The 25,116-nt window shown below is 48.8% G+C and overlaps 1 protein-coding gene across 6 annotated transcripts in view; it reads right to left on the bottom strand.

Moving 5' to 3' along the window:
• Positions 1-2,431: 2,431 nt before the first annotated feature.
• The window catches only part of map4k5 (mitogen-activated protein kinase kinase kinase kinase 5), a 100,895-nt gene continuing 78,210 nt past the window's right edge, over positions 2,432-25,116 (bottom strand). For 5 of the 6 annotated variants that reach the window (XM_042330287.1, XM_042330288.1, XM_042330289.1 and 2 more), the window contains 7 exons: positions 24,272-24,386; positions 22,752-22,810; positions 21,258-21,361; positions 19,806-19,983; positions 15,573-15,641; positions 10,862-10,954; positions 9,654-9,793 (listed from right to left, as the gene is read on the bottom strand). In XM_042330287.1, the coding sequence (XP_042186221.1) occupies positions 9,669-9,793; positions 10,862-10,954; positions 15,573-15,641; positions 19,806-19,983; positions 21,258-21,361; positions 22,752-22,810; positions 24,272-24,386 (743 nt within the window). In that variant the 3' untranslated portion in view covers positions 9,654-9,668. Of the gene's footprint in view, positions 3,316-5,291; positions 5,336-9,653; positions 9,794-10,861; positions 10,955-15,572; positions 15,642-19,805; positions 19,984-21,257; positions 21,362-22,751; positions 22,811-24,271; positions 24,387-25,116 lie in introns of those variants that run through there. The other variant, XM_042330292.1, reaches the window with a different exon arrangement.

Raw genomic sequence — 25,116 nt, 5'->3', positions numbered from 1 at the left:
GGGGTGAGGGTGGGAGAGGAGGCTGCGGGGTGGAAGAGGAGGCTACGGGGTGGGGGTGGGAGAGGAGGCTGTGGGGTGGGGGGTGGGAGAGGAGGCTGCGGGGTGGGGGTGGGAGAGGAGGCTGCGGGGTGGGGGTGGGAGAGGAGGCTGCGGGGTGGGGGTGGGAGAGGAGGCTGCGGGGTGGGGGTGGGAGAGGAGGCTACGGGGTGGGGGTGGGAGAGGAGGCTGCGGGGTGGGGGTGGGAGAGGAGGCTGCAGGGTGGAAGAGGAGGCTACGGGGTGAGGGTGGGAGAGGAGGCTGTGGGGTGGGGGTGGGAGAGGAGGCTGCGGGGTGGGGGTGGGAGAGGAGGCTGCGGGGTGGGGGTGGGAGAGGAGGCTGCGGGGTGGGGGTGGGAGAGGAGGCTGCGGGGTGGGGGTGGGAGAGGAGGCTGCGGGGTGGGGGTGGGAGAGGAGGCTGCAGGGTGGAAGAGGAGGCTGCGGGGTGGGGGTGGGAGAGGAGGCTGCGGGGTGGGAGAGGAGGCTGCGGGGTGGGGGTGGGAGAGGAGGCTGCAGGGTGGAAGAGGAGGCAACGGGGTGAGGGTGGGAGAGGAGGCTACGGGGTGGGGGTGGGAGAGGAGGCTACGGGGTGGGGGGTGGGAGAGGAGGCTGCAGGGTGGAAGAGGCTGCGGGGTGAGGGTGGGAGAGGAGGCTGCAGGGGTGGGGGTGGGAGAGGAGGCTGCAGGGTGGAAGAGGAGGCTACGGGGTGAGGGTGGGAGAGGAGGCTGTGGGGTGAGGGGAGGCTGCAGGGTGGAAGAGGAGGCTGCGGGGTGGGGAGAGGAGGCTGCAGGGTGAGGGTGGGAGAGGAGGCTGCAGGGTGGGAGAGGAGGCTAAGAGGAGGCTACGGGGTGAGAGTGGGAGAGGAGGCTGCGGGGTGAGAGTGGGAGAGGAGGCTGCAGGGTGGGAGAGGAGGCTGCGGGGTGGGAGTGGGAGGAGGCTGCGGGGTGAGGGTGGGAGAGGAGGCTGCGGGGTGAGAGTGGGAGAGGAGGCTGCGGGGTGAGGGTGGGAGAGGAGGCTGCGGGGTGAGGGTGGGAGAGGAGGCTGAGGGGTGGGAGGGAGAGGAGGCTGCGGGGTGAGAGAGGAGGCTGCGGGGTGAGGGTGGGAGAGGAGGCTGCGGGGTGAGAGTGGGAGAGGAGGCTGCGGGGTGAGGGTGGGAGAGGAGGCTGCGGGTGAGGGTGGGAGAGGAGGCTGCAGGGTGAGAGTGGGAGAGGAGGCTACAGGGTGAGGGTGGGAGAGGAGGCTGCGGGGTGAGAGTGGGAGAGGAGGCTGCAGGGTGAGGGTGGGAGAGGAGGCTGCGGGGTGAGAGTGGGAGAGGAGGCTGCAGGGTGAGGGTGGGAGAGGAGGCTACAGGGTGAGGGTGGGAGAGGAGGCTACAGGGTGAGGGTGGGAGAGGAGGCTACAGGGTGAGGGTGGGAGTGCAGGGTGAGGGTGGGAGAGGAGGCTGCGGGGTAAGGGGGTCTGTTGGTCTGAGCCTTTCCTGCACACATTCTGTTCCTCCACAATCCAGTCCAGTGTCTGCAGCCCAAATTTCACCCTATTCCCTACATATCACACTACTTTACCCTATGGGTCCTGGTCAAATGAAGTGTGCTATATAGGGAATAGGGAAGGGGTTGGCAACCCTGGTCCTGGAGGGCTGCAGGCACTTCATGTTTTTGATTTAACCCACTGGAAGACCAGGTGTGTTGAATTTAATCACCGAACTGATCAATTAACTCAATTGGTCATGTGTGGTGCCGAGTTGGAACTGAATCCTGCAGCAGGCCAGGAACAAGGTTGCCCTGGAATGAGGTGCTATATGGGACACACAGGGCTACAGAGGGAGGGAGAAGGGTGTGATGGGTTGTAGAGGAGGGAGGAGGTGGACAGGACTGTAGAGGGAGGGAGGTGGACAGGACTGTAGAGGGAGAAGGAGGAGGACAGGACTGTAGAGGGAGGAGGTGGTGGAGGAGGACAGGACTGTAGAGGGGAGGAGGTGGAGGAGGACAGGACTGGAGGGAGGAGGAGGACAGGACTGTAGAGGGAGGAGGAAGAGGTGGACAGGACTGTAGAGGGAGGAAGAGGTGGAGGAGGAGGAGGAGGAGGGAGGAGGACAGGACTGTAGAGGGAGGAGGTGGAGGAGGACAGGACTGTAGAGGGAGGAGGTGGAGGAGGACAGGACTGTAGAGGGAGGAGGAGGAGGTAGACAGGACTGTAGAGGGAGGAGGAGGAGGTGAACAGGACTGTAGAGGGAGGAGGAGGAGGTGAACAGGACTGTAGAGGGAGGAGGTGGTGGTGGACAGGACTGTAGAGGGAGGAGGTGGTGGTGGACAGGACTGTAAAGGGAGGAGGTGGTGGTGGACAGGACTGCAGAGGGAGGAGGAGGTGCTGCTTGCCTGCTCAGCATAAGGCCGTTGGAAGATCTGTGATGAGGAAGGTGGTTTTGCTTGAAGCATCACAGTCCCCTTGTCTGACCTGTTGGTTGATGACCTGTTGTTTCTGTATTCACTAACTACTTCCTGGGTTTGGTGACACAGTTCAAACAAAGATTTTTTTTTATCACTAAACCAAGATAGACCACAGCTTGTCGTTTCCAATGGGAACAAATGAGTCATAGTGGGCAGAGCCAAGCACGAGATAGCAGGAGCCTATTGGCGCCTTCTAGTATACATATTTCCGTTAGGGAACACCTAACTCTGTGAAATGTGCAATAACCCAATTCACCTTTGCACTCCTTGTAACAGCATGATAAAAAAAAAATTAAAAACACATTTGCAAAAGGGTAAAGTCTACAAAAATGAATGTGTTCCGTATCGTAACAGATTCTAGTTTTGGGAACAGAAAACTACTGTATTGTGATCAAATGTTTCATCGATGAGAAGATTTGCAGAATGTCGGTCAAAATCCATCTCGTTCCATCTTCTCCCATCGACCGCCTAGTGGACTTGCTCTCACTACCATATTTGGTAGTGTGTGAAAACGCTAACCCCGGATGCTTCACATTTCATCCATCCAATGAAATATCTGTCTCATTGTTCTACCTGTGGTTGTACCATGAGTCCAGGCGGTATGAGAGCCTGCTGAGGGAAGTGGACTGCTGTGAGTTTATCCACCTGCTAATTCTTCACCTATCCAATGGGTCTGTAGGTGCCCCCCCTCCCTCTGTGTGGAGTCACTGGGTCAGAGCTAGGAGCTGGTAACACGGTTAAGGGGCTAGTAACTGTTCTCATGTCCGGCCAGGATGTAGAGGTTGCTGAGGGCTGTGGGGTTGTCAGTGGGCCGGCTCTCCAGAACCACCACCCTGTCAGAGAGAGAGATGTCAGTTCGCAGCAGCACATCAGGAACACATTAACACTACTGCAGGTTACAGCTGCCAACCAGGTCCCTTATCTGAAGACTGAAGAAAAACACACCGAATAGAACACAATTCATTGAATATAATTGGTGGGTTTAGGGAGTAGCAGGCAGCTAGACAAGACAGGACTGGCTACATTTCAAATGGCACATTTATGTTAATATGACACTAGAGATCATGAGTTGTTCAGGGTGGTGCCATCCTTCCAGCAGAGTGACAGATGAGATGAGGGGTGTCTCTGCCCACAGAGGGTACAGTCCAAGACCATAGTGTCTGATCTATCAGATGGAATTACAGAGGATCAGAGAGACACTCAAACCAGGCTGGCGTGGCAGTGCCCAGGTGCCAGTCTGAATAAAACATGCAGGTTGGATGGGCAGAGGCTGTCGCAGGGGAATCAGAATGGGCTGAGCCTAAAGCACCAGGGGCCCTCTGACCTGGGAGGGGCCCTCTGACCTGGGAGGGGCCCTCTGACCTGGGAGGGGCCCTCTGACCTGGGAGGGGCCCTCTGACCTGGGAGGGGCCCTCTGACCTGGGAGGGGCCCTCTGACCTGGGAGGGGCCCTCTGACCTGGGAGGGGCCCTCTGACCTGGGGGGCCCTCTGAGGGGCCCTCTGACCTGGGAGGGGCCCTCTGACCTGGGAGGGGCCCTCTGACCTGGGAGGGGCCCTCTGACCTGGGAGGGGCCCTCTGACCTGGGAGGGGCCCTCTGACCTGGGAGGGGCCCTCTGACCTGGGAGGGGCCCTCTGACCTGGGAGGGGCCCCCTCTGACCTGGGAGGGGCCCTCTGACCTGGGAGGGGCCCTCTGACCTGGGAGGGGCCCTCTGGGAGGGGCCCTCTGACCTGGAGGGGCCCTCTGACCTGGGAGGGGCCCTCTGACCTGGGAGGGGCCCTCTGACCTGGGAGGGGCCCTCTGACCTGGGAGGGGCCCTCTGACCTGGGAGGGGCCCTCTGACCTGGGAGGGGCCCTCTGACCTGGGAGGGGCCCTCTGACCTGGGAGGGGCCCTCTGACCTGGGAGGGGCCCTCTGACCTGGGAGGGGCCCTCTGACCTGGGAGGGGCCCTCTGACCTGGGAGGGGCCCTCTGACCTGGGAGGGGCCCTCTGACCTGGGAGAACCATCATTGCTAGTCGATCTTCCACCACAGGGTGGGAAATGTGTCTGAGCCAGGGAGTTAAATCACATTGAGTGGTTTCTATAGTTGAGGACTGGTGTGAAGGGCTAAGGGACTGCCCTGCCACACTGCCCACTCTGCAGCATGTAACCAACCAGAAGCTGCAATGTGAGTCACATAGAGAACATGGTTTAAAAGCCTCTCCTAGACTCAGTGGTTGAATGCTGAACGATCAAAGATTGTTGATTTATAAACAGGGTTGTGTGATCTGGGGCACATGCCTCGTCATAGCAACGGAAGCAGACATGGAGAGAGAGAGACTGAGTCACCAGAGCTGGGGACCTCTCCTCTATAGAGAGATCTGAAGAGGACTCAGAGTAAGAGGGGGGGAGAGACACGGAGAGAGAGAGACGGGGAGAGAGAGACGGGGAGAGAGAGAGAAGTAGGATGTTTGGTGGTTTCCAGGCGATGGTTAAACACAGGGACCTGTGGGAGGACACTTGCTCCCTGGAGACAGCCACTAGCTACCAGCCCTGCATCTATGGCTTTATAGAGGTCAAAGGGCACTACATAAATCATCTATACGACTAGAAAGAGAAAAGAGATGGGGGAGGCAGAGCGCAAAAAGTAAAGAGAGTGAGAGAAAGAGCGAAAAGTTGAGACAGAGAGATACAAGAGAAAAAGAGGAGGAATGAGGACAGGTAAGTGAATAATTAAAATAATCATTTCCAGCACCAACCTGTCAGATCTGGAGAGAGACAGACAGCGAGACAAAGAGTTTATAAACACAATCATTTCAAGCACCAACCTGTCAGATCCGAGGAGACGGAAGACTCGGCTGGGATCAGAAATCTCAAAGAGTTTATAAACACAATCATTTCAAGATGGAAACACCAACCTGTCAGATCTGAAGAGAGACAGACAGCGAGACAAAGAGTTTATAAACACAATCATTTCAAGCACCAACCTGAACAGATACACAGGAGAACGGAAGACATTAATGAACATGGAAACATACACAGGACATTAATGAACAGAAATCTCACAGGGTGACCTGTAGATTAAAGGAAGGGAATGAACATACACAGGGACATTAACAAGATGGAAACATACACAGGGACATTAATGAACATGGAAACATACACAGGGACATTAATGAACATGGAAACATACACAGGGACATTAATGAACATGGAAACATACACAGGGACATTAATGAACATGGAAACATACACAGGGACATTAATGAACATGGAAACATACACAGGGACATTAATGAACATGGAAACATACACAGGGACATTAATGAACATGGAAACATACACAGGGACATTAATGAACATGGAAACATACACAGGGACATTAATGAACATACACAGGGACATTAATGAACATGGAAACATACACAGGGACATTAATGAACATGGAAACATACACAGGGACATTAATGAACATGGAAACATACACAGGGACATTAATGAACATACACAGGGACATTAATGAACATGGAAACATACACAGGGACATTAATGAACATGGAAACATACACAGGGACATTAATGAACATGGAAACATACACAGGGACATTAATGAACATGGAAACATACACAGGGACATTAATGAACATGGGAATTAATGAACATACACAGGGACATTAATGAACATGGAAACATACACAGGGACATTAATGAACATACAAACATACACAGGGACATTAATGAACATGGAAACATACACAGGGACATTAATGAACATGGAAACATACACAGGGACATTAATGAACATGGAAACATACACAGGGACATTAATGAACATGGAAACATACACAGGGACATTAATGAACATACAAACATACACAGGGACATTAATGAACATGGAAACATACACAGGGACATTAATGAACATGGAAACATACACAGGGACATTAATGAACATACAAACATACACAGGGACATTAATGAACATACACAGGGACATTAATGAACATGGAAACATACACAGGGACATTATGAACATACACAGGGACATTAATGAACATGGAAACATACACAGGGACATTAATGAACATACAAACATACACAGGGACATTAATGAACATACACAGGGACATTAATGAACATGGAAACATACATACAGGGACATTAATGAACATACAAACATACACAGGGACATTAATGAACATACACAGGGACATTAATGAACATGGAAACATACACAGGGACATTATGAACATGGAAACATACACAGGGACATTAATGAACATGGAAACACACACAGGGACATTGATGTGGAGCTACATGGAAACAAACTGGTGCTTTTGCCCCAATACTGGTAACACTCTACAAGGAGTCTTCATTTCCATGGCGATCTTATATTTCCCCATTACGGTCCATCCCATGATTACAGACAGACCTTAGTAGAACTCCCCATAACCTCAGTAGACCCCCCCCAATGACCCCAGTAGACCCCCCCCAATGACCCCAGTAGACCCCCCAATGACCCCAGTAGACCCCCTCCAATGACCCCAGTAGACCCCCCCAATGACCCCAGTAGACCCCCAATGACCCCAGTAGACCCCCAATGACCCCAGTAGACCCCCAATGACCCCAGTAGACCCCCAATGACCCCAGTAGACCCCCTGACCCCAGTAGACCCCCTGCCAACCGTAGGTTACTCTGCTTATCAGAGTTCAGATGGATTCAGTGTTTCGCTGCCTGCCTGCATAGACGAGGCCAGGAGATCAAACGTCTGGGATCACACTGAGGCTAAGCTACATTAGGCTGTTTGTGTCTCTGTGTCCACCTGCAGGTAATGAAGTTGTCAACCTTTCACAGAGAGGATCTCATGTTAACCTGATCACCATGCACACTATAAAAGTCCAGAGATCACTGTGAGGTGAGGCATTCTGTTTTTATGATAGGGGATACCCAGGGTAGTCTTTTCACTGCTTCACACACACACGTGTATGACTGAGCTGAAATAAGGCTGTGTGTTGGCTGGGGACTCAGCCCAGCGTTACAGTACAGTGTGTGTGTGCCAGGGTGGAGCACGACACGTTAGCCTGTCAAAATGTCAGATACCATGCAGTATTCATGTTCATCAGAAAATGAAACAGCTGCACAACAGAGGGTGAAGGTGGGCTGATCAATTATTCAGCCACTCCGTCTCCTCCATGATTCAGTTGAAAAGCCTCCTTGAAGGAAGGCAGTGAAGGAGGGACAGGACATTAGTCTATTGATATGATGATGCCTGGTAGGCTGATCGCTTCAGCGGGTACATTTCCTAGCCACCTAAAGGCCTTGTTCTCCCTCGTCATCAGGACCCCTGGGTAACCCTAACCAGAGGGGGTCTCTGTCCGGCTAAGGACTCCCACCTAGCATGTGTCACTGTTGGTCATGCCTCCTAGTACACAGTTATCTAATGTATTGGTCGACCGAAAGTAGTTTGGTCGACATTTTTTAAAACGTGTATTTTTTCATATATAGACACACGATATGTGTTTTAATAAAATTTGACTATGTGCATTAAGCTTGTCTGATGCTTTAAGCTTACGGTTTGATGAAGTAAGACAAAATGCCTCAAGAGGGCGCCGGAAATCTAGATAACCAGAAAAAGAAAAAACCTGACCCAACTATTTTCCTCCCGGTCATTCCTGCTGGATTTTTCAGATTCTGCCATTCCTCTCCTGAAGTTTCCGGTAAAAAGGCAACACGAGGAGTCGGTAACCTTTCTCATGTGGAATGCCAATTTATCTTACCATTTCTACCAATCTGCGTGCCAGTTATGGTTTTCGTCTGTACATTTTCATGAAAGTTTAATTTAATTTATAACGTCTTCGTATCTCAAAATCATTGTCATGTGGTTCATCAAAATGACATCCAAATGAAAACGATAAACCCAAAAAGTATCTTCTGTTACCAACGATGTAAAAATAGTCTACATAAAAGCCAACGAATAAAAACATGGCGGCCTGCAGGTAGACAATCTCCTGCTGAAAATAATGATCCTATAAATCACATTGACTACGCATGACCTGTCTGGAAGGAACTAGAAACATTGTATCAACCTAGTCCAGCCAAAGCTCATGCTAGAAAACTGGAAACATTGTATCAAATGTCTGGAAGGAACTTGAAACATTGTGTCAACTATTAACTTGGGTCCCTTGCAACATTGTATAAAATATTCTGGACCCATTCAAATATTTCCTGTCCCAGTGAGCTCAAGGCAGACACAACTGTAGGATATTTGGGCAAGGAACGAGAAGCAGTGTTTGACTTGGGCAGGAGTACCAGCATCTCAAATGTTCTACTGCTCCTCCGGTTCCACCTAAAATGTAAACAGTACCAGCACCCAAAATGAGTACTGGAACATATTTCAGTCCAAGTGAAGCAATGAGAAGAAGCAATCAGGAAGGCCTATACTATGACATCTCCACCAGATCAGAGCATGACATTTTTCCCCTTTCATGCTGAGTGTGTAGGATACCTGCCCCTCCCCTCAGAAACAGCGGTAACCCACCGACGTTACAAGCCCCTCCCCACACTGACATTACAAGCCCCTCCCCACACTGACGTTACAAGCCCCTCCCCACACTGACGTTACAAGAGTTATTTAGAAAACAGGAAGAGAGACGTTTCATTAGAGAAGAATGGATTCACCTTTTCAATGCTAGTTAGGGACACTGTAGTTATCACATTTCACTTTGGATTTATTAATTCTGGAACTCTGAACACAAAAACTTGTCAGCTAGCTAGCCTTTCCAATCCTCCTCCAGTATAGACCTGACTGGTGCCTTTCCAATCCCCTCCCCTTTCCAATCCTCCTCCAGTATGTATAGACCTGACTGGTGCCTTTCCAATCCTCCTCCAGTATAGACCTGACTGGTGCCTTTCCAATCCTCCTCCAGTATAGACCGGACTGGTGCCTTTCCAATCCCCTCCTGTATAGACCTGACTGGTGCCTTTCCAATCCCCCTCCTGTATAAACCTGACTGGTGCCTTTCCAATCCCACTCCAGTATAGACCTGACTGGTGCCTTTCCAATCCCCCTCCAGTATAGACCTGACTGTAATTGTAGTCTGGTGCCTTTCCAGGTTTTGTTATGACTGGTGCCAATCCAAGCCACGATTATATTTAGACTCAGTTTGATTGACAATGTGTAGAATGTCTAGAGTGTGACAGTACGGTTACAGATGACGTGACTGAATGGTTTTTCCCCGTCCACTAACGGTAACGCCTACCTCGTTGGACTTGAAGCTCTTTCCCTGCATGCCGTGCTTCCAGAAGGCCAGAACACTGTCCTGAAGGCACACTGGAGCAGGAGGAGAGGAGACATCAGTTATCATACTGTGTTATTGACTTGTTAATGGTTTACTTTGTTTAATTGTTTGTTTATTCCATGTGTAACTCTGTGTTGTCTGTTCACACTGCTATGCTTCATCTTGGCCAGGTCGCAGTTGTAAATGAGAACTTGTTCACCACTAACCTACCTGGTTAAATAAAGGTGTTCTCAACTAGCCTACCTGGTTAAATAAAGGTGTTCTCAACTAGCCTACCTGGTTAAATAAAAGGTGTTCTCAACTGGCCTACCTGGTTATATAAAGGTGTTCTCAACTAGCCTACCTGGTTAAATAAAGGTGTTCTCAACTAGCCTACCTGGTTAAATAAAGGTGTTCTCAACTAGCCTACCTGGTTAAATAAAGGTGTTCTCAACTAGCCTACCTGGTTAAATAAAGGTGTTCTCAACTAGCCTACCTGGTTAAATAAAGGTGAAAAATAAATAAATAAATGTGTTATTATTAAAGGGTTTATTATACAAAAAGTAGAACACAGTCACCGGAGGAGAAGGGAGAGGAATGTATACGACAGGGAGGATATCAGCAATCATCATACATATTAATGTACACATTGGTAGACGTTGACATTAAAGGATGCACAGTATTGAAGGGTAGTGGGATGTGAATACAGGGGAAACCATAACCCTATTATAAACACTCCCCCTACTGGCGTTACAAGCCCCTCCCCCTCAGAAGCCCCTCCCCCTGGATGTGAATACAGGGGAAAACATAACCCTATTATAAACACTGACACGTTACAAGCCCCCCTCAGAAACAGCTGTAACCCACTGACGTTACAAGCCCCTCCCCCTCAGAAACAGCGGTAACCCACTGACGTTACAAGCCCCTCCCCCAGAAACAGCGGTAACCCACTGACGTTACAAGCCCTCCCCCTTAGGAACAGCTGTAACCCACTGGCGTTACAAGCCCCTCCCCTTCAGAAACAGCTGTAACCCATTGGCGTTACAAGCCCCTCCCCCCTACTGGCGTTACAAAGTAGGTGTTACAGTAGTAGGTGAATCATATTAAAGAGTTCATCTTACCAACGGATCCAATGGTGAAGTCAAAGCTGAGCTCCGAGGCTAGCTTCTTGTTAGACTTTAATCTTCCCATGAGGTTCACGATCTTTAGATTTTCTAGAATAAAAAATAAAAATAGGATAGAGCTTTTTGAATAGTGGCCGGATTTTTAAAAAACAGTTCCTCATTTATGAGGATATCACAGTGTCCGTTCTCAGCTGCTTACAATCTTTCACGGTTCCTGAAATGAGTAAAAGAGAACTGTCCTAATAATGCTCGGTGATTTTAGAACGAGCTGTAAAAGACTAAAACTAGAGGAGAGGGTGTCGCTGTCTGAGATTAAAGCTCTGATAGAGGAGACTAAAACTAGAGAGGGTGTCGCTGTCTGAGATTAAAGCTCTGATAGAGGAGACTAAAACAAGAGGAGAGGATGTCGCTGTCTGAGATTAAAGCTCTGATAGAGGTGACTAAAACTAGAGGAGAGGGTGTGTCACTGTGAGATTAAAGCTCTGATAGAGGAGACTAAAACTAGAGAGGGTGTCGCTGTCTGTGATTAAAGCTCTGATAGAGGAGACTAAAACTAGAGAGGGTGTCGCTGTCTGAGATTAAAGCTCTGATAGGAGACTAAAACAAGAGGAGAGGGTGTCGCTGTCTGAGATTAAAGCTCTGGTAGAGGAGACAAACTAGAGGAGAGGGTGTCGCTGTCTGAGATTAAAGCTCTGATAGAGGAGTCTGAGATTAAAGCTCTGATAGAGGAGACTAAAACTAGAGAGTGTGTGTCGCTGTCTGAGATTAAAGCTCTGATAGAGGAGACTAAAACAAGAGGAGAGGGTGTCGCTGTCTGAGATTAAAGCTCTGATAGGAGACTAAAACAAGAGGAGAGGGTGTAAATCCTGCTGTCTGAGATTAAAGCTCTGATAGAGGAGTCTGAGATTAAAGCTCTGATAGAGGAGACTAAAACTAGAGAGGGTGTCGCTGTCTGAGATTAAAGCTCTGATAGAGCTCTGAGACTAAAACTGGAGGAGAGGGTGTCGCTGTCTGAGATTAAAGCTCTGATAGAGGAGACTAAAACTGGAGGAGAGGGTGTCGCTGTCTGAGATTAAAGCTCTGATAGAGGAGACTAAAACAAGAGGAGAGGGTGTCGCTGTCTGAGATTAAAGCTCTGGTAGAGGAGACAAACTAGAGGAGAGGGTGTCGCTGTCTGAGATTAAAGCTCTGGTAGAGGAGACTAAAACAAGAGGAGAGGGTGTCGCTGTCTGAGATTAAAGCTCTGATAGAGGAGACTAAAACAAGAGGAGAGGGTGTCGCTGTCTGAGATTAAAGCTCTGGTAGAGGAGACTAAAACTAGAGGAGAGGGTGTCGCTGTCTGAGATTAAAGCTCTGGTAGAGGAGACTAAAACTAGAGGAGAGGGTGTCGCTGTCTGATGTTAAAGCTCTGATAGAGGAGTCTAAAACTGGAGAGGGTGTCGCTGTCTGAGATTAAAGCTCTGATAGATGAGACTAAAACTAGAGGAGAGGGTGTCGCTGTCTGAGATTAAAGCTCTGGTAGAGGAGTCTGAGATTAAAGCTCTGATAGAGGAGACTAAAACTAGAGGAGAGGGTGTCGCTGTCTGAGATTAAAGCTCTGGTAGAGGAGACAAACTAGAGGAGAGGGTGTCGCTGTCTGAGATTAAAGCTCTGATAGAGGAGTCTGAGATTAAAGCTCTGATAGAGGAGACTAAAACTAGAGAGGGTGTCGCTGTCTGAGATTAAAGCTCTGATAGAGGAGACTAAAACAAGAGGAGAGGGTGTCGCTGTCTGAGATTAAAGCTCTGATAGGAGACTAAAACAAGAGGAGAGGGTGTCGCTGTCTGAGATTAAAGCTCTGATAGAGGAGTCTGAGATTAAAGCTCTGATAGAGGAGACTAAAACTAGAGAGGGTGTCGCTGTCTGAGATTAAAGCTCTGATAGAGGAGACTAAAACTGGAGGAGAGGGTGTCGCTGTCTGAGATTAAAGCTCTGATAGAGGAGACTAAAACTGGAGGAGAGGGTGTCGCTGTCTGAGATTAAAGCTCTGGTAGAGGAGACAAACTAGAGGAGAGGGTGTCGCTGTCTGAGATTAAAGCTCTGATAGAGGAGACTAAAACAAGAGGAGAGGGTGTCGCTGTCTGAGATTAAAGCTCTGGTAGAGGAGACAAACTAGAGGAGAGGGTGTCGCTGTCTGAGATTAAAGCTCTGATAGAGGAGACTAAAACAAGAGGAGAGGGTGTCGCTGTCTGAGATTAAAGCTCTGGTAGAGGAGACTAAAACAAGAGGAGAGGGTGTCGCTGTCTGAGATTAAAGCTCTGGTAGAGGAGACAAACTAGAGGAGAGGGTGTCGCTGTCTGAGATTAAAGCTCTGGTAGAGGAGACAAACTAGAGGAGAGGGTGTCGCTGTCTGAGATTAAAGCTCTGATAGATGAGACTAAAACTAGAGGAGAGGGTGTGTCGCTGTCTGAGATTAAAGCTCTGGTAGAGGAGACTAAAACTAGAGGAGAGGGTGTCGCTGTCTGAGATTAAAGCTCTGATAGATGAGACTAAAACAAGAGGAGAGGGTGTCGCTGTCTGAGATTAAAGCTCTGATAGATGAGACTAAAACTAGAGGAGAGGGTGTCGCTGTCTGAGATTAAAGCTCTGGTAGAGGAGACTAAAACTAGAGGAGAGGGTGTCGCTGTCTGAGATTAAAGCTCTGATAGATGAGACTAAAACAAGAGGAGAGGGTGTCGCTGTCTGAGATTAAAGCTCTGGTAGAGGAGACAAACTAGAGGAGAGGGTGTCGCTGTCTGAGATTAAAGCTCTGATAGATGAGACTAAAACTAGAGGAGAGGGTGTCGCTGTCTGAGATTAAAGCTCTGGTAGAGGAGACTAAAACTAGAGGAGAGGGTGTCGCTGTCTGAGATTAAAGCTCTGATAGATGAGACTAAAACAAGAGGAGAGGGTGTCGCTGTCTGAGATTAAAGCTCTGATAGATGAGACTAAAACTAGAGGAGAGGGTGTCGCTGTCTGAGATTAAAGCTCTGATAGATGAGACTAAAACAAGAGGAGAGGGTGTCGCTGTCTGAGATTAAAGCTCTCATAGAGGAGACTAAAACTAGAGGAGAGGGTGTCGCTGTCTGAGATTAAAGCTCTGATAGAGGAGACTAAAACTAGAGGAGAGGGTGTCGCTGTCTGAGATTAAAGCTCTGATAGATGAGACTAAAACAAGAGGAGAGGGTGTCGCTGTCTGAGATTAAAGCTCTGATAGATGAGACTAAAACTAGAGGAGAGGGTGTCGCTGTCTGAGATTAAAGCTCTGGTAGAGGAGACTAAAACTAGAGGAGAGGGTGTCGCTGTCTGAGATTAAAGCTCTGATAGATGAGACTAAAACAAGAGGAGAGGGTGTCGCTGTCTGAGATTAAAGCTCTGATAGAGGAAAATGTTGTTGACTGTCTTGATTGTTTTAGAGGAACTTTCATGAGAAAAGAAAAGATGTTTCATGGAAAACCAGATGTTTTAGGTTTCGTTATTGTGAAACGTCAAATCTGGTCTTAATTTTGACAAATCGATATACAAGTGATATATTTTGGTCTTTTAGTAGTGAATCTCTTTTAGCCCCTAGCAGTTAAGCGCTACCATTGAAATCGTGATGGAGAGGCACTATGCCATCTCAAGGTAGAGGTTCAGTATGTAATCGACTCTCTTCTAGATGTGCTGGGTGGTACCACCTCTAGGGAGGGGTTCAGTATGTAATCGACTCCCTTCTAGATGTGCTGGGTGGTACCACCTCTAGGGAGGGGTTCAGTATGTAATCGACTCCCTCCTAGATGTGCTGGGTGGTACCACCTCTAGGGAGGGGTTCAGTATGTAATCGACTCCCTCCTAGATGTGCTGGGTGGTACCACCTCTAGGGAGGGGTTCAGTATGTAATCGACTCCCTCCTAGATGTGCTGGGTGGTACCACCTCTAGGGAGGGTTCAGTATGTGCTGGGTCGACTCCCTCTAGATGTGCTGGGTGGTACCACCTCTATATAATCGACTCCCTTCTAGATGTGCTGGGTGGTACCACCTCTAGGGAGGGTTCAGTATGTAATCGACTCCCTTCTAGGAGGGGTTCAGTATGTAATCCGACTCCCTTCTAGATGTGCTGGGTGGTACCACCTCTAGGGAGGGTTCAGTATGTAATCGACTCCTTCTAGATGTGCTGGGTGGTACCACCTCTAGGGAGGGGTTCAGTATGTAATCGACTCTCTTCTAGATGTGCTGGGTGGTACCACCTCTAGGGAGGGGTTCAGTATGTAATCGACTCTCTTCTAGATGTGCTGGGTGGTACCACCTCTAGGGAGGGGTTCAGTATGTAATCGACTCCCTTCTAGATGTGCTGGGTGGTACCACCTCTAGGGAGGGGTTCAGTATGTAATCGACTCCCTTCTAGATGTGCTGGGTGGTACCACCTCTAGGGTCTTTTCCTGGTTAAATAAATGAAATAATGACTGAAGGACAAACAATTAACAGCATGTCTACTTTCTCAGTGCAGGACTAGTTAGACTGAAAGGGAGTCCCAAATGGCTCACTTTTCCCTATGTAGTGCACTTTCCTATGGGCCCTGGTCAAAAGTAGTGCACTACCAGCCCTATGGGCCCTGGTCCAAAGTAGTGCAGTACATAGGGAATAGGGTGCCATTTGGGATGCAAACAAAGTGCAGGAAGTCATCTCTGTGGGGGTCAGAGGTCATACTTACTGTCCAGGCACACGAGCACGGTGTCCCTCTCCAGCTGGGTCACATGGATGGCATCCACTGCTTGGCCAGCTAAGGGGAAGACACACAGAAAATAATGGTTAGCATAAAGATATCCCCTACTGGAATCCAGAAATACATCAACACAGGAGGAGGTGTTTCAATGTGTACATACAGTATGAATCCAGGGTTGTGTTCACGGTTTTAAAAACGACACGCTTGGAAGCGACAGAAAATTAAACATTTTCAGGTCGTCGAGATCGTCCCTCCAAGTTTCCGTTTTCTTCCGTTTGGTGTCTATTGACAGTACAACAATTGACTAATCTCAGTGAACCAGGAGGAGCCAGAGTTGAGGACGATCGTCTCTGTGTAGTTCCAGCTAGCTTCGTAGCATTCCACTCGGGAGGAGCCAGAGTTGAGGACGATAGTCTCTGTGTAGATCTAGCTAGCTTCGTAGCGTACCACTCAGGAGGTGGTAGTGTGTGTGTTTGGTGCCTATTGATCCCATCTCAGTGAACCAGGAGGAGAAGAACTTGAGGTTGATGGTACACTACATGACCAAAAGTATGTAGACACCAGCTAGTCGAACATCTCATTCTAAAATCATGGGCATTAATATGGAGTTGGTCCTCGTTTGCTGCTTTAACAGCCTCCAATCTTCTGGGAAGGTTTTCCACTAGATGTTGGAACATTACTGCGGGGACTTACTTCCATTCAGCCACAAGAGAATTAGTGATTCGAGCGCAGAATTTTCTAGAATGTCATTGTACGCTGTAGCGTTAAGATTTCCCTTCACTGGAACTAAGGGGCCCGAACTATGAAAAACAGCCCCAGACCATTATTCCTCCTCCACCAAACTTTACAGTTGGCACTATGCATTGGGGCAGGTAGCGTTCTCTGGCATCCCCCAAACCCAGATTATTTTGTTGGACTGCCAGATGGTGAAGCGGGATTCATCACTCCAGAGAACGAGTTGTTTCCACTGCTCCAGAGTCCAAAGGCGGCAAGCTTTTCACCACTTCAGCCGACGCTTGGCGTTGCTCATGGTGATCTTAGGCTTGTGTGCGCGGCTGCTCGGCCATGGAAACCCAATTCATGAAGCTCCTGACGAACAGTTCTTGTGCTGAAGTTGCTTCCAGAGGCAGTTAGGAACTCGATAGTGAGTGTTGCAACCGAGGAGGTGATGATTTTTACACGTTGCACGCTTCAGCATTAGCCGGACCTATTGTGTGAGCTTGAGGGGTAGCCTACCACCAATCAGGCTTGAGGGGTAGCCTAGCACCAATCAGGCTTGAGGGGTAGCCTACCACCAATCAGGCTTGAGGGGTAGCCTACCACCAATCAGGCTTGAGGGGTAGCCTACCACCAATCAGGCTTGAGGGGTAGCCTACCACCAATCAGGCTTGAGGGGTAGCCTACCACCAATCAGGCTTGAGGGTAGCCTACCTACCAATCAGGCTTGAGGGGTAGCCTACCACCAATCAGGCTTGAGGAGTACACTACCAATCAGGCTTGAGGGGTACCTACCACCAATCAGGCTTGAGGGGTAGCCTACCACCAATCAGGCTTGAGGGGTAGCCTACCACCAATCAGGCTTGAGGGTAGCCTACCACCAATCAGGCTTGAGGGGTAGCCTACCAAATCAGGCTTGAGGGGTAGCCTACCACCAATCAGGCTTGAGGGTAGCCTACCACCAATCAGGCTTGAGGAGTAGCCTACCAAATCAGGCTTGAGGGGTAGCCTACCAAATCAGGCTTGAGGGGTAGCCTACCACCAATCAGGCTTGAGGGGTAGCCTACCAAATCAGGCTTGAGGGGTAGCCTACCACCAATCAGGCTTGAGGGGTAGCCTACCACCAATCAGGCTTGAGGGTAGCCTACACACCAATCAGGCTTGAGGAGTACACTACCAATCAGGCTTGAGGAGTACACTACCAATCAGGCTTGAGGGGTACACTACCAATCAGGCTTGAGGGGGTACACTACCAATCAGGCTTGAGGGGTAGCCTACCACCAATCAGGCTTGAGGGGTAGCCTACCACCAATCAGGCTTGAGGGGTAGCCTACCACCAATCAGGCTTGAGGGGTACACCACCAATCAGGCTTGAGGGGTACACTACCAATCAGGCTTGAGGAGTACACTACCAATCAGGCTTGAGGAGTACACTACCAATCAGGCTTGAGGAGTACACTACCAATCAGGCTTGAGGAGTACACTACCAATCAGGCTTGAGGAGTACACTACCAATCAGGCTTGAGGAGTACACTACCAATCAGGCTTGAGGAGGACACTACCAATCAGGCTTGAGGGGTACACTACCAATCAGGCTTGAGGGTAGCCTACTACCAATCAGGCTTGAGGGGTAGCCTACCAAATCAGGCTTGAGGGGTAGCCTACACTACCAATCAGGCTTGAGGAGTACACTACCAATCAGGCTTGAGGGGTAGTACACTACCAATCAGGCTTGAGGGGTAGCCTACCACCAATCAGGCTTGAGGGGTAGCCTACCACCAATCAGGCTTGAGGAGTACACTACCAATCAGGCTTGAGGAGTACACTACCAATCAGGCTTGAGGAGTACACTACCAATCAGGCTTGAGGGTAGCCTACACTACCAATCAGGCTTGAGGGGTAGCCTACCACCAATCAGGCTTGAGGGGTACCTACCAAATCAGGCTTGAGGGGTAGCCTACCAATCAGGCTTGAGGGGTAGCCTACCACCAATCAGGCTTGAGGGTAGCCTACCAATCAGGCTTGAGGGTAGCCTACCAATCAGGCTTGAGGAGTACACTACCAATCAGGCTTGAGGAGTACACTACCAATCAGGCTTGAGGAGTACACTACCAATCAGGCTTGAGGAGTACACTACCAATCAGGCTTGAGGAGTACACTACCAATCAGGCTTGAGGAGTACACTACCAATCAGGCTTGAGGAGTACACTACCAATCAGGCTTGAGGAGTACACTACCAATCAGGCTTGAGGAGTACACTACCAATCAGGCTTGAGGAGTACACTACCAATCAGGCTTGAGGGGTACACTACCAATCAGGCTTGAGGAGTACACTACCAATCAGGCTTGAGGGGTAGCCTACCACCAATCAGGCTTGAGGGGTAGCCTACCACCAATCAGGCTTGAGGGGTAGCCTACCACCAATCAGGCTTGAGGGTAGCCTACCACCAATCAGGCTTGAGGGGTAGCCTACCAAATCAGGCTTGAGGAGTACACTACCAATCAGGCTTGAGGAGTACACTACCAATCAGGCTTGAGGAGTACACTACCAATCAGGCTTGAGGAGTACACTACCAATCAGGCTTGAGGAGTACACTACCAATCAGGCTTGAGGAGTACACTACCAATCAGGCTTGAGGAGTACACTACCAATCAGGCTTGAGGAGTACACTACCAATCAGGCTTGAGGAGTACACTACCAATCAGGCTTGAGGGGTACACTACCAATCAGGCTTGAGGAGTACACTACCAATCAGGCTTGAGGAGTACACTACCAATCAGGCTTGAGGAGTACACTACCAATCAGGCTTGAGGAGTACACTACCAATCAGGCTTGAGGAGTACACTACCAATCAGGCTTGAGGAGTACACTACCAATCAGGCTTGAGGAGTACACTACCAATCAGGCTTGAGGAGTACACTACCAATCAGGCTTGAGGAGTACACTAAAAAACAAATATTATAAAACCTATCACGTTAAACACTTAGTAACGGCCGGATCCATTTGAAAGTTGTTCACACAGCACATTAAAACTTTGATATTATTTTATCAATAGGAGTGGAAAAAGGTACTGTGTGAAAAGAGGACATTAACGATAAGTAAAGAAATAACGACGACACCTCTAAAACCCTATTTCACAGCGAGCTGAATTTACATGTCAGCTGAAATCAACATGAAAGAAAACTTCAAATGAAAACCGTAGCACCGACTCTACCATGGATTGGTGGTTTCAGAAGTGCCTCAATGAAGAGTTCGGCGTTCGATTAGACACGTGCGATACGCACATAGTTACGAAGCTGCTAGAGTTAGCGACAGGCGGACAAGCAATACCCACTGTCATAGTACGGATGTGAAGCCTGAGATGCAATGTGAAGCTAACTGAAGCTGGCTAGCTTTAAAAAAAAAAAAGCCTGAGTAGATCTAGCTAGCTTCGTAGCGTACCACTCAGGAAGAGCCAGAGTTGAGGACGATAGGCTCTGGTGTAGTGTGTGTTAGTTCCTTACTTGATCCCATCTCAGTGAACCAGGAAGAGCAGGAGTTGAGGTTGATGGTCTCAAAGCGAACCACCTGGCCTGGCTCCATGGCCTGGCTGACAGCGATACACACCATGGGGTATTCCTGCTCTGGAACCACCAACATCTCAAACACCTTCAGAGGGCTGGGTAGGGGGAAGTCAAAGTGCTGAAGGACAAAAGAGACAGAGAGAGACAGAGACAGAAACAGACAGAGAGAGACAGAGAGAGACAGAGACAGAGACAGAGAGAGAGAGAGAGCGAGAGAGCGAGCGAGAGAGATAGAGACAGAGACAGAGACAGAGAGAGAGACAGAGAGAGAGACAGAGAGAGAGACAGAGACAGAGACAGAGAGACAGAGAGACAGAGACAGAGAGACAGAGACAGAGAGACAGACAGAGACAGAGAGAGATAGAAAGAGACAGAGAGAAAGAGACAGAGAGAAAGAGAGAGAGACAGAGAGAAAGAGACAGAGAGAGACAGAGAGAAAGAGACAGAGAGAAAGAGAGAAAGAGACAGAGAGAAAGAGAGAACGAAAGAGAAAACGGAGGATGAGGGTCTCTGGAAGTAATGCTGAGAAGGTAAAGTGGGTTCTAATACCACAGTATTTCAGTCATTTTGTAAATGAAATAATATGGATGCTATAGCAATTTTCTAGGCAGAGAACTCCCATTCTCCTTCTCCATTAGCCTGCTCCTGAGCATGGAAGTTAGCTGAATGGAACAAAGCTTATGTGTTTAGTTCTAAGGAGTCCTGAATGGAACATAGCTTATGCGTTTGGTTTTAAAGAGTCCTTCTATAATATGAATTATGACTGCTTGATTTGTTTTGAAACCAATGCTGTTGTTCACAGAGTACAACCTAATGTAGACCTGGGATAACTAGTTGTAACTCTGCTTGGTGGAAAGTTACTTTTTCCAGGGGGAACAAATAGTTCCTTTGGAGGTGACTACAACTATTTGAATACAGACCCTCAAACATGGCAAAAAAAATGTTTTTTTAACTATTTGAATATACATCTGAGAAAGAGACTACTTTGATTCACGAGACCCTATGGCTCAAGTCCCGGTCCCCGCCCTCAAGTCCCGGTCCCCGCCCTCAAGTCCCGGTCCCCGCCCTCAAGTCTGAGTCACTGAGTCACTCATTTGCTTTGCCTTTCTTTCTGTGCCACCAAATGTTTGCATGTCGGCTACTGGTAATGTTACCAGGGCCACGTTCAATTAGAAAAAGACATACTCAAAAGTTGCAAAATAGAAATTCCATGAATAGAGCCAATGTTATTCCTTATTCAACATGTCAGAGGCATGTTTGTTCTACATAGCAAATTTCTATCTGAACATTCCAAAACCGTGCGTCCCTGCTGAAGATCTAGAATCTAGCTACAGGTGGGGCCATTCGACTACAGGTGGGGCCATTCGACTACAGACTAGATGAGGGACTGACCTTGATGAGCATGAACCTCTGCATAGGCTCGTACCACTGTAGCAGGACTATCCCAGACTGCAGCGCTCCACACAGGTACTTATGGCCCGTATAGGGGTTCCTCACTGTGAGAGGAGAGAGAGATGTGAAAATAATTAATAATAACTAATAATAACTAATAATTAATAATAACAAATAACCAATCATAATTAATAAATCATAATTAATAATAAATAACTAATAATAATTAATAATAACAATAACTAAATAATAACTCATAAGAATGAATAATAACTCATAATATTTAATAATAACTCGTAATAATCAATAATAACCCATAGTAACCCATAATAATTAATAACCCATAATAATTAATACTAATAATAACTCATAATAATTACTAATAATAATAACTCATAATAATTACTAATAACTCATATTTATAATAACAATAACCCATAATAATCAATAATAATTAATAACTCATAATAATTAATAATAACTAATAACTAATAATAATTAATAATTTTAATAATAATTCCAAAGGGATTCTTGCCACTATTATTATAAAAGACAAAAGGACAAGGTAAGACAAGGTGGGACAAGGTGGGACAAGGTATAGGAGAGATAACAGCATGGCTTCTCTCACTGTTAAGACTGGGAGTTTCTTATCTAGTCTAAACTGACCACAGGCAACAAGAACAAGTGGTTGAGGGGGTACAGCTGCTCTAGGAACTAGACAGTGGTTGAGGGGGTACAGCTGCTCTAGGAACTAGACAGTGGTTGAGGGGGTATAGCTCCTCTAGGAACTAGACAGTGGTTGAGGGGGTACAGCTGCTCTAGGAACTAGACAGTGGTTGAGGGGGTACAGCTCCTCTAGGAACTAGACAGTGGTTGAGGGGGAACAGCTCCTCTAGGAACTAGACAGTGGTTGAGGGGGAACAGCTCCTCTAGGAACTAGACAGTGGTTGAGGGGGTACAGCTCCTCTAGGAACTAGACAGTGGTTGAGGGGTACAGCTGCTCTAGGACCTAGACAGTGGTTGAGGGGGTACAGCTGCTCTAGGAACTAGACAGTGGTTGAGGGGTACAGCTGCTCTAGGAACTAGACAGTGGTTGAGGGGGTACAGCTCCTCTAGGAACTAGACAGTGGTTGAGGGGAACAGCTCCTCTAGGAACTAGACAGTGGTTGAGGGGGAACAGCTCCTCTAGGAACTAGACAGTGGTTGAGGGGGACAGCTCCTCTAGGAACTAGACAGTGGTTGAGGGGTAGAGCTCCTCTAGGAACTAGACAGTGGTTGAGGGGTAGAGATCCTCTAGGAACTAGACAGTGGTTGAGGGGTACAGCTCCTCTAGGAACTAGACAGTGGTTGAGGGGTAGAGATCCTCTAGGAACTAGACAGTGGTTGAGGGGGTACAGCTGCTCTAGGAACTAGACAGTGGTTGAGGGGGTACAGCTGCTCTAGGAACTAGACAGTGGTTGAGGGGGTATAGCTGCTCTCCTATAGTAAATGTACCAATGCAGCACTTGTGACAGCCCTTTGTGTCCGGGATCTTGGTGGTCAAGGCAAACCTCCTGCAGAGAGAAAACAGCCAGTCAGTCAGGATCAACACACAGTCATATGGTGATTGGAGAGTGGTGTGGGTGACTGTAGAAATAGAACGACTAGAGCGGGAACATCCCCCCCCCCAGACCACAGCAATTTGACTGTAGGCTCATGATCGTATTATTATTTCTTTACTTTTAGTGGTGATCTGTAAGGTGAAGAGAATAGGTCCCTCTCTCACCGGGGATCCAATAGGTCTCTCTCTCTCTCACCGGGGATCCAATAGGTCTCTCACTCTCTCACCGGGGAACCAATAGAATAGGTCCCTCTCTCTCACCGGGGAACCAATAGAATAGGTCCCTCTCTCTCACCGGGGAACCAATAGAATAGGTCCCTCTCTCTCACCGGGGAACCAATAAAATAGGTCTCTCTCACCGGGGAACCAATAGAATAGGTCCCTCTCTCACCGGGGATCCAATAGGTCTCTCACTCTCTCACCGGGGAACCAGTAGAATAGGTCCCTCTCTCTCACCGGGGAACCAATAGAATAGGTCCCCCTCTCTCACCGGGGAACCAATAGAATAGGTCCCTCTCTCTCACTGGGGAACCAATAGAATAGGTCCCTCTCTCTCACCGGGGAACCAATAGAATAGGTCTCTCTCCCTCTCACCGGGGAACCAATAGAATAGGTCTCTCTCCCTCTCACCGGGGAACCAATAGAATAGGTCTCTCACCGGGGAACCAATAGAATAGGTCTCTCTCTCTCTCACCGGGGAACCAATAGAATAGGTCTCTCTCTCTCACCGGGGAACCAATAGAATAGGTCTCTCTCTCTCTCACCGGGGAACCAATAGAATAGGTCTCTCTCTCTCACCGGGAACCAATAGAATAGGTCTCTCTCTCTCTCACCGGGAACCAATAGAATAGGTCCCTCTCTCACCGGGGATCTCTCTCACTCTCTCACCGGGGAACCAGTAGAATAGGTCTCTCTCTCTCACCGGGGAACCAATAGAATAGGTCTCTCTCTCTCTCACCGGGAACCAATAGAATAGGTCTCTCTCTCTCTCACCGGGGAACCAATAGAATAGGTCTCTCTCTCTCTCACCGGGGAACCAATAGAATAGGTCTCTCTCTCTCAGAATAGGTCTCTCTCTCTCACCGGGGAACCAATAGAATAGGTCTCTCTCTCTCACCGGGGAACCAATAGAATAGGTCTCTCTCTCTCACCGGGGAACCAATAGAATAGGTCTCTCTCTCTCACCGGGGAACCAATAGAATAGGTCTCTCTCTCTCACCGGGGAACCAATAGAATAGGTCTCTCTCTCTCACCGGGGAACCAATAGAATAGGTCTCTCTCTCTCTCTCACCGGGGAACCAATAGAATAGGTCTCTCTCTCTCTCACCGGGGAACCAATAGAATAGGTCCCTCTCTCTCGTCGGGGATCAATTAAAACAAGTGAGTCAAAGGATGTAGTGTGTGCGTGTCTCACCTAGGTAAGATCTTGTCTGGGAAGCGGTGTGTCTGGAACTGAGAGGCGAGGCCAGGTTTCTTCAGCTGCTCAAACAGCCCAATCAGGTTGTGAGAGTACAGCTGGAACGTCTTTCCTGTGATCACATATGAAACAAGTTAGCATCACATTATAAGACACCAAATGGCACCCTATTCCCTATATAGTGCACTACTTTGTCCCAAATGGCACCCTATTCCCTATATAGTGCACTACTTAGGCCCAAATGGCACCCTATTCCCGATATACTGCACTACTTCGTCCCAAATCGCACCCTATTCTCTACAGGGCTCTGGTCAGAAGTAGTGCACTATATGAGAAATAATGTGCCCTTTCTGGGGTCACAGACACGGTTGTCCTTTCTGGGGTCACAGACACGGTTGTCCTTTCTGGGGTCACAGACACGGTTGTCCTTTCTGGGGTCACAGACACGGTTGTCCTTTCTGGGGTCACAGACACGGTGTCCTTTCTGGGGTCACAGACACGGCGGTGTCCTTTCTGGGGTCACAGACACGGCGGTGTCCTTTCTGGGGTCACAGACACGGCGGTGTCCTTTCTGGGGTCACAGACACGGTGTGTCCTTTCTGGGGTCACAGACACGGTGTGGGGTCACTGTCCTTTCTGGGGTCACAGACACGGTGTCCTTTCTGGGGTCACAGACACGGCGGTGTCCTTTCTGGGGTCACAGACACGGCGGTGTCCTTTCTGGGGTCACAGACACGGCGGTGTCCTTTCTGGGGTCACGACACGGCGGTGTCCTTTCTGGGGTCACAGACACGGCGGTGTCCTTTCTGGGGTCACAGTCACAGACACGGCGGTGTCCTTTC

The sequence above is a fragment of the Oncorhynchus tshawytscha genome, linkage group LG11 (genome assembly GCF_018296145.1).
Source record: "Oncorhynchus tshawytscha isolate Ot180627B linkage group LG11, Otsh_v2.0, whole genome shotgun sequence".
In the NCBI taxonomy this organism is placed as follows: Eukaryota; Metazoa; Chordata; class Actinopteri; order Salmoniformes; family Salmonidae; genus Oncorhynchus; species Oncorhynchus tshawytscha.
This window is presented reverse-complemented; position numbering and strand designations above follow the sequence as displayed.